Below are 9,008 nucleotides of genomic sequence, written 5' to 3' on the forward strand. Positions count from 1 at the left end.
ACCGAGAGCCCGGAGCTTCCTCCAATCAGCGGCCCCGCGCGCGCCCTCCGAGGCCGCTGATTGGCCGCGCCGCCGCCGCCCCGCGGATAAATGCCGGGCGGCCGGGCCGCGCCTCGCGTCAGCGCCGCGGGGCAGCGCGAGAGCGGCGGCGGCGGCGGAGGGCGGTGAGTGGTGCGCGTGCGCGGAGCCGTCCCCATGGCAACGCGGCGGGGCCGGGGCCGCCCCTGAGGTAACGGCGGGGCCTGGGGGGGGGGGGCGCGGCCGGGACTCTCCGCCGGTGCTGGGCCCGGGGCCGGCCGCCACCAGGCCGAGGCGCTCGGGCTCGGCCCCGCCGGGATCCCGTCACAGCCCGGGGCCGGCCCGCAGCGGGGCTGGGAGCACCGAGGCCTCGAGGCCGCCGTGCTCCGGTGTCCCGGCGCCCGTCCGTGTGGGGCCGTAACGGCCCGGTGCCGGCCTGCTGGGGGTCCCGGCACGGCCAGCTGTGTGCCCGCTGGGCTCCTCGGTACCCCGGTGCTTGTCCCGCTGTGCCCCGCCGCCCCCTGCCTGGCCCACACGAGAAGGTGAAGCGCTGCCGGTCACCGGGAGCTTCCCTCCACGATGAACTCGCTGAGGTGACTGCAGCTGGAGGGGGGCAGAAGCCGTGTGTGCTTGGGCACCGCTGGGAGCGCCTGAGGCTTGAGGTGCTGGCTGTGTGGGGTCAGGGAAACGCGGTGACTTCTGCTGTGGGTCTCCACTTCCACCAGCCGAGTACCTCCCCAGAGGTGAGAAGCTCCTCCGATGTAATTGCCAGGTTTCCTTGGTGATGGCTTCCAGCTGCTAGGCCTGGAGTTGTGGGGTTTATCTCACCTTTGAGATGCTTGGGTATGTCCAGCCGTGCTGTGCTGATCCTCAACACAAGGATGCAAGCTGTGTGCATTTGGGGAAGCACCTTCAAGTCGCGTGCTAGTTGAACAGCAACTGTGAACTCTGCACTCAGTGGGTGTTCTGTGAATTATTGAACTTCTGAGAGTGCCTGAGCAAAGCCAGGACTTCCAGTCTCGGTTCCCTACTGCAGTGCTGTCCCTTGACTTCCTTCAAAGGGCAGGGTCATCCCGGGGTTAGGCATTGTCCTACGCTGAGAACAACGGCTGCGCACCTTGGGTGTGAAGCTCGCTGTGCAGGTGTCTGTAGGGGAAACGCAAGTGCTGGCTAGATGAGATGGGGACATTTTCTAGGAGAGCTTTAGTGCTGTTATTGGAAAATAAATGCTTGGAGTGGTGAATTGTCCCATACCAAAACTTCTTTCCACTTCTCCTGCCCCGCTACCTCAGGTCTCGTGGCCGTTGGACTCCTCCCAAGCAGGGTGCTGGGGAGGTATGTGTTTACCCTGAACATCAGCCAGGGGCTGGATGAGCACAGAGCTGCTCCCAGCAAACGAAGCTGTGTTCTGGCCTCCAAAGTGGAGGCAGGCAGCTCCTCAAACCTCCCTCTCAGCATGTAGGACACTGCCTCCTTTGAAGGAGAGGGATGGCCCAAGAAGCCAGTGCTCTGACCAGTGACCATGTCATCAGATTTCAGCTGCTTGTTTTTGACTAAAAACAGCGGTCTGTGGTGAGGTGGGTTATAATGCTTTGATTTTTCCCCACCTCCAAGTTTCAGGATCCTAATATGGAAGAGGACGGGGTTTTGATTGGTGCTGACTTGTCTCTTGAGTTTGTGGCTCATCAGGGAGCTGTCTGTGCTAGAGCCTGTATCAGCAAGATCTATGTGTAAGCTTCCTTATTTTCCTGGACGTGTGCTGTCCTCACCTCGTGCTGAAGGGCCTGGTGTCCCTGCTCGATGTTTTGCTGTGGAGGTGAGCACATCAAACCGAGCTTTAACAAAAGCGGCACATGAGGGTGCCAAGGTCCTTAAATGACTTCTTGTGTGCTAACACCTTCTGAGGGGGGCAGTGCGACCTGAACAACAGCTCACCCTGCTGAGCGGTTGTGCTTCTGCAACGCTGGTCACAGCTTGGGGCAAGTGCCTCTGAGCCCCCTCAGGTGCTCTCTGGGTAGCCTGGCGAGCAAAGCGCTGGTGTTGGCAAGTGCTGCCAAAGTGTGCTCAGGGGCACGGAGCTTGGTCAGAGCTGAGCTCAGGAGCTGTGCTGTGTATGTCTGCCCACTGGGAGCCTCTGACTACTGCTGCCCCCGAATTTCTGGAGTTTGGTCTGTGTGTTCCCTCGGGTTGGGGTCACCTTCTGCCTTTATACCTCCTCCAAGGGATGAGCGGTGCTGGAGCACCCTTCATGGCTCCTGGTGCCTGCTGCTTTGCATCCGGGGCTGGGAAAGCAGCACAGCACGCCCTGCCTCGGGGCTGCAGCTCCTGGGAGGGATGAGACAAATCAGAACCAGTTCCTCTGGCTTAGGTTTGGAATCTGCATTTCTCGGGCAGTGCCAGGCCTGAAGGCAGCTGAGCAGAAAGCCAGGCTGCCATAAAGAGCTCCCCCTCTGTCAGCAGCGAGCTGGCTGGCTTGCTGTGCAGGCAGCCTGGTCCCACTCGTGCCCATGGCAGGCTTTGATCTGAGCCTGCGGCAACCTGCAGCACTGCAGGCATCCCCTCGTGTCCCCGTGGCTGTGCTCAGAACACCTCCGAGGCTCTCACTGCCGTGTGGGGCTGGCTGCTGTCCTGAAGCAGCCTGGTTTGGACCCGTTGGACACTGCTCTGTGCTCCCACCCAGGGCAGGCCCTGTGGCAGTGAGTGCAAGGAGTGCCCCAGCATGGGTAAAAGCTTTGCCCTGGTGCTGTGTCCCCAAGCTGGGGCAGGGCCCTGCTCCTCCACACCTGGGGATGAACTCAGACCCAGCTCCTGCTGCTCTGCAGGGCCGTGAGAGTAGCTGTAACCTGAGGGCTGGAAGCTGGGGCAGTTAATTTATAACTAGCGCTCTTTGTGTTAGCATTTTGCGAGCTTGGAGCCACCAGGTGATCTCCCTGTTCTGGCTCTGCGCAGACTTGCTTAGCATGCCTGCAGCTGTCGATCTCATCTCTTTCCCTGGCTTCCAGACACGGGCTGAGTGGTGAGCCCATGGGTGCAGCCTGCGCAGGGAGGTGGGAGCCAGGCTGGGAGAGCAGGAGGGGTCCCTCCGAGCAGCCAGGGCTTCCTGGAGAGCCAGCAGGGAGCTTAGTGCCTGGCTCATCTGGCAAGGCTGCCTGGAACTCGGTGGTGTAATCAGCACAGCACTGATTACAGCTCCATTTTCGAAATGAGGTGGCTGGATTTGTGGCATAGCCAGGGTGTTTGGCTGGGCTAAGCCAGGTAGACACCTGCTGCTGCTTCTGGGTGCTTCTTGTGCAGCCTGCTACCTCTGCAGAGGCTTTTTCTTTTGCAAAAGAGGGGGGAAATTGCAGTTGCTTCTGGGGTTTGGAGTAAACCCTGTTTGGTGGGAGAGGAGTGTCTGAGTGGTAGCAGGAACACTGTCTGCAGCTCACTGTGCTCAGTAGTAGCTGCTCTGATGCTTCGTGGAGAACAGCCTGGGAGAACCCCACAGCAGAGCAGTGGGGTCTGCCCCTGCTTTGGGACAGACTCCAACTTCAGATTTGGATGAGCTGTTTGGTAGCAGCAGTGGAAAGCGGCTTGCTCCCAAATTCAATACAGGATGCTAACGTGGAGATCTTGGGGTTGGCTGGGGGTTAGTGATGAGGTTTGGAAGAGCTGAACTGAACGAGCAAGGCTGTTCTCTTGAAAGTGTCCTGGTGTGCAGTGACAAGGGCTGGTGGCTGCTCCTTGCTGCCTTGTGTGTGGTGCAGCTGCAGGACTCCCTGCTAGGCTGCTTGGTGCTTCCTACCCATCCCTTTCGTTGAGGCAGCTTCCCTCTAACATCCCGCTCCAACTTTGCCTTTCAGAGTGCCTAATCCCCACCACAGACCAGCAATGCCGTCCCTTGTGGAGAGCTCAGAAGGGGGAGACGAAGGGGAAAGCTTACGCTATGAGGAAATGGAAGATGACAACGTCAGGTGAGTAGTGCTGGCCCTGCCTTACAACATGGCACAGACACGGTCTTGGGCAAGGCAGGAGAGCTCCCAGGTAAAGGAGCGGTGTTTCTCCGCATCTGAAAGGGAGTGAGGAACTAGAATAGGTGATTAATCAAATGCACGTGCAGTAAATTCTGTTTAATCAACAGTGTACTGAAAGGGTGGAAGGAGTGGGAAGGAGTGACCTGGCCAGGGCTGTCAACGAGCCGGGGGTGTTTTAGGCTTTGCAATCAAACTGAAACTTCAGAAGTGCTTTGGCCATGTAGCAGTCTTGTTTGTGCCTTCCCCGCCAAGGTGAACTGGCCTTTCATGGCTTGCTGGACAGCCTCATGTGACAGCAGCATCTTGTTTTGAAAGATGACTCTTCCAAAATAAGGGTGAACTCTGCTCCAGTGAGCTGCATCCCTTGTCTTTGCGGAACAGCCGCTGGTCTAGGCAAGGGGCTGTTCCTGGAGGTCAGCTTAAAAGACAGAGGCAGGCACAGTGTCAGCCTCCTTCCTCAGTTACGCTCTCCTCCTGCCTTTGTAGTATCTACAGGACTGCTCTGAAAAGTGGATGCGGAGCAGCCTGAGTAAGCTGAGCTGGAAACAAGTCCAGCTGGGACTGAGGCTGCCCTACAGCTAAAGGAAATAAGTAGTTGCGTTTATTCCTACAGAGATTGGGGCTGTTTTGTAAGGTGATGTTCTGCAGAACAAACATGGATGTTACTTAATTCAGCAGTACACAACTGTTTGCTTGTCCCTCCGTACAATTAGTAGCTGCCTGCTTGTAGACATGATGCAGTTGCACTCAGTCAGTCCATCAATCATGTTTTAAAGGCAAAAACTTAAGGTATGTAGATGAGAAGGGTGAGTAGGGTGGCTCCCAGGATACCTGAATGGATGGGTTTGCTTCTCTTGGAGTCACTTCTCATGAAACTCAGCCTGTTCTGCTTCCAGGCGCTCCTCTTGTGTCCGGGCCTTCTCTAGCCTGTTGGATGCATGAGTATGGAGTGTTCAAAGTCTCTGTTACAGCTGACGTACACAGTTTTATGACTGCTTTGCTACAGATAGCATGTTCAAGATGCACTGTGGCATAATTTTGTGAGTGTAGGTGTTGAGAACTGTACCTAACTTCAGGTAGTGCGGTGGCTGTAATCTGAGATGATACATTTCTAGAAGGAGAGCTTGTGAAAACCTGCAAAACCAGTGTAATGCAGGATAAGTAAGCTTTTTAAGGATGTTCCTGCCCTGTTTCGTTGCTGGGTTCTCATTTCTTCTTCAGCAACTAATATAATACCACTGATGCCTCAGTTAGAAAAGCTAAGGTCTTGCCTGTGTGTTCATCTGCAGAGACCAAGGAGGGGTACTGCCGAGGCTCCTGGGCTCTTTAGGCTGCCCTGGTAGTTGCCCTTGATACACTCAAGGTCTCCTTTTTCAGTGTTGCTGGGGCTCACAGGGGTGAGAAGCAAAAGTAACAGTGCAAGCACCTGGGGATCCTTGGCAATTGCTTCGGCATCCTGGGTCTGAGCTTCTGGTAAGGATCAGACCTCTTGCACTGGCAAGTCTGGCTGGCCGGTGGGAGCCTGGCTGCTGCCCCCATCACTTCCAGGTCATGCCAGTTGCAGCATGGGGTGGGCTGAGGGACCCCCAGGATGGCTGCCCTGGGCTGGCAGGGGTGGAGGCTCCCTCCAAATGCAGCAGGGCCAAGCTGCTTGCTGTGCCTGGAGGTGGAGTGAAAGGAGCTCTCCCTGCTTGCCTGCAGCCCCACCGACCTTTCAGAGCTGCTGAAGGATGGGACTAAGGAATCCCATGACCGTGCGGAGAACACGCAGTTCGTCAAAGACTTCCTGAAAGGACGGATCAAGAAGGAGCTCTTCAAGGTGAGTGTGGCTGTGCTCCTTGGCAGAGGAGCTCCCTGACGTACCCAATAACTGATGCAGGCTGGAGCGTGCTGGCCCAAAACAACTTGAGTGGAAGTGCTGGGCATCTGGCCTGCTGGGCTGTTCGGGGCAGGTGCAGCTGCCACACAGACACCGGTGGTGTGAGCTGCTCAGGAGCGACGTCTGGGTGCGTTTATGGCACTGATTTCAGCCTCTGGAGAGAAAGCTAGTCTCTGTCTTAGTCAAAGCTAAATCTTTGACTTTGCATAAAATTCTGAACAGAAGGGGTGGGATTGGGGGTACAAGTAGCACTGTCTGATCCTGAAGGTCTTGGCACACTTGTTATTCTCTAGCATGAGGCTGTTGGTGCTGTTTGTACCTTCAGGATGAACTCAGTCCCTGTGCCCTGCCAACAAGGTGACAGGAGGCCCAGAGCAAGCAGCTGGCAGCATTTCGTTAATTCTTAGCTCCTGCTCTGTAGGCAGTGTTGTTAGGAGCACTGGTAGAGGAGATTCTTCAAGTGACACGTGCCTGGTACGGGCTCTCCAGGCAGGTTTTGTGTAGAGCTGTGGGGTTTTCTCCTTGTGTACCCCAACTCTGTGCAGGGGTGGGGCAGTCACAAGGTGTCGTGTGCCTCTCAAGTGAACGGCCTCTCACATCCGCTGTGCTTTGTCCGTAGCTGGCTACTGTGGCACTTTACTTCACGTACTCTGCTCTGGAAGAGGAAATGGATCGCAATAAGGACAACCCGGTCTTTGCTCCTCTGTATTTCCCTCTAGAGCTTCACCGGAAAGAAGCATTGATCAAAGACATGAAATATTTCTATGGAGAAGACTGGAAAGAGAAGATACAGTGCTCAGAGGCAACGCAGCACTATGTGGACAGAATCCACCATGTGGGGCAGCACGAGCCTGAGCTGCTAGTGGCTCACGCTTACACACGCTACATGGGGGACCTCTCAGGTGGCCAGGTGCTGAAGAAGGTAGCCCAGAGGGCCCTGAAGTTGCCCAGTACTGACGAAGGGATCCAATTCTATGTGTTTGAAAACGTTTCTAATGCGCAGCAGTTCAAGCAGTTGTACAGAGCAAGGCTGAATGCGCTGGACTTGGACAAGAGCTGTAAGGAGCGGATTGTGGAAGAGGCCAACAGAGCCTTCAGATTTAACATGCAGGTACTGCATCCCTTGAGCCCCTGTAGATGTAGGTGCTGCTGCTTCCAGCTCTGGACCAGCTTTTAGGCCTGGGTTAATTCAGCGCACTGCTCGCCTGGGCACAGTGGTTTGGGTCAGAGGCCAGATGGAGGGGCTCTGGTGTGTGTGTGGGGGGGTTCTGCCTTTGCTGTGTGGGATTCTAGGTTGAATAGCTCTTTTGCTAGTTTCTGGAGACATGGCTGGTATCAGGCAGGAATTCCTCCCACACACCAGCACCACAGCTGAGCCCTGGAGGCTAAACTGAGATGACTGCTGTAAGATTGCCATGGGCTGTATGGCTTTGAAGCAGCAGTGGGAGCAAAACTCTCACTTTGAAGCAGCCTCAATCAATTGGAGTGCATTGCACCTAATTCATCCCCCATCTCACCCAGAGATGCCGCATGGTGCTGAGTGGCCAGACATGTCTGTAAGCTTGATACTTCCCTCAGTGTTTGCCTGTCATAAAATGTGACTGAGCCGCACTGGGCGATGAGCACAGTCTCAGTTACTGGCTGCAAGCTTTCATCTGTGCCCACTGTGGTTTAAGCTGGTCAGATGTGTGGCAGGACGTGGTAGGCTCCTTTGTTTGTTGGGATCCTTGCAGAAGCTCTGGCAGCAGGGAGGGGAGAACTCTGCCTTGTGGCAGGCTGAAGGGCAAACAGCAGGGTGATGCTGCGTCTCACTGCTGGATTTAACAGCTTCTGGTATGTGCTACGCCTTCTGAGCTGTGGCACATCCCAGACGTCACCACACATCTGCCTGCAAGGCACTCTGAAACAAGTACCAAATGCTGCATCTGGGAGCTGGGTGGAGGGAGGCAGAAGCAGCTCCTGCTTGTTCTCCAGATCATCCCATGGCTCTGGAGGAACGCTGCCCGGCTCTGCTCACCTTGTGTGCTCACTGTGCCCACGTGCAGGTATTTGAAGAGCTGGACAAGATCGGCAAGTCGCTGACAGAAGAAGCCCAGGAAGGAGGCCTTCCAGTCCACGATGGAAAAGGAGACCTGCGCAAATGCCCTTACTATGCAGACAAACTAGGTAGGTCGCGGGCAGTGAGGGAGCAGCTGCATGAATATGGCGAAAGACTCGCAGCACTGACGATGCTTTCTGTGTCCTGGCAGGCAAGGCAGCACCCGGCTGTCCCTATCACGCTGCCGTGGCCGTGGCCAAGCAGCCCCTGGTGCAGCTGATCCTCGCGGCTTGCGTTGCTGTGGCAGCAGGAGCTGCAGCGTGGTACATGATGTGATGCCAAGGCTGCCACCTGGCTCTTGGTGGTGGCAAGGTGCACCCTGTCCTTTTCCAAACTGTTCCCTCGCCGTTGGTGGAGTTGACTGCAGGGAAATAATGGGGGGGGGGGAATTCTGGGGGACTGTCCAAGACTTTTTGCACACCAATAATGCAAGCACAGTAATGTAATGTCTTTAGCTAACTAGTGTACAGGACTGGTCTGGTGAGAGGATGTGAGGATTCCAGTTCAGCACTGCTCCGCTCAGGCTGGAGCAGCTTTTAAGGCTCGAGATGTCTTGTCCTGTAGTGACAAAGTCTACACATGCTTGGCTTTTCATCTCTTTCCCTGGAGCAGTCTCTGGAGGGTGTTTCCTGCCCTGGGCTGCAACCCAAGAATGTGTCATCAGTCTTTTCAGCGAAGAGCACTCAATTTTGTACCCTGAGGAACTGATGTTTCTGTCATGCTGTGGTGGCTGTGCCACGGGCCCGTTAGCTCAAAGGAATGTCCTGCTTGTTGCAGTGTCCCAGGGACCAAGCATAACTCACAGGTGGAAGCTCCCTGGGTGAAGGGACAGGACCAAATGTGTGGGTTGGGGGTATGGAGGTGTCAGATGTATATTGTGCAACATCAATTCTTTGCTGAAGCCTTGACTGGAATAAAAACTTGCTATGCTGTAGCTGGGGAAAGCCAGAGGCATCAGTGTGGGCCTGGGGGGGGGTGGAGGGCTGGGTCGGAGGTTAAT

General features: G+C 55.8%; 1 protein-coding gene across 4 annotated transcripts; it reads left to right on the plus strand.

Moving 5' to 3' along the window:
- Window positions 1-12: 12 nt before the first annotated feature.
- Window positions 13-8,942, plus strand: HMOX2 (heme oxygenase 2). Of its 4 annotated transcripts, none has more exons than XM_068699558.1 (6): window positions 13-164; window positions 3,861-3,971; window positions 5,733-5,850; window positions 6,530-7,021; window positions 7,956-8,076; window positions 8,160-8,942. In XM_068699558.1, exons 1-6 carry the CDS (start codon window positions 91-93, stop codon window positions 8,282-8,284), a joined length of 1,041 nt encoding a protein of 346 aa, XP_068555659.1. In that variant the 5' UTR covers window positions 13-90; the 3' UTR covers window positions 8,285-8,942. The 4 variants fall into 4 exon arrangements, with proteins under 4 accessions (XP_068555659.1, XP_068555661.1, XP_068555660.1 ...); XM_068699560.1 differs by lacking the exon at window positions 13-164 and adding an exon at window positions 206-229; XM_068699559.1 differs by lacking the exon at window positions 13-164 and adding an exon at window positions 266-611.
- Window positions 8,943-9,008: the final 66 nt, after the last annotated feature.

This window comes from Anas acuta, chromosome 15, assembly GCF_963932015.1.
Source record: "Anas acuta chromosome 15, bAnaAcu1.1, whole genome shotgun sequence".
Classification (NCBI taxonomy): Eukaryota; Metazoa; Chordata; class Aves; order Anseriformes; family Anatidae; genus Anas; species Anas acuta.

Bases quoted from the DNA above. Each gene is read 5' to 3' on its own strand.
- HMOX2 (XM_068699558.1), top strand. From the start codon at position 91: ATGCCGGGCGGCCGGGCCGCGCCTCGCGTCAGCGCCGCGGGGCAGCGC. The intron at 3,972-5,732 runs GTGAGTAGTGCT...GCTTGCCTGCAG, and splicing joins ATGGAAGATGACAACGTCAG to CCCCACCGACCTTTCAGAGC. The intron at 5,851-6,529 runs GTGAGTGTGGCT...CTTTGTCCGTAG, and splicing joins TCAAGAAGGAGCTCTTCAAG to CTGGCTACTGTGGCACTTTA.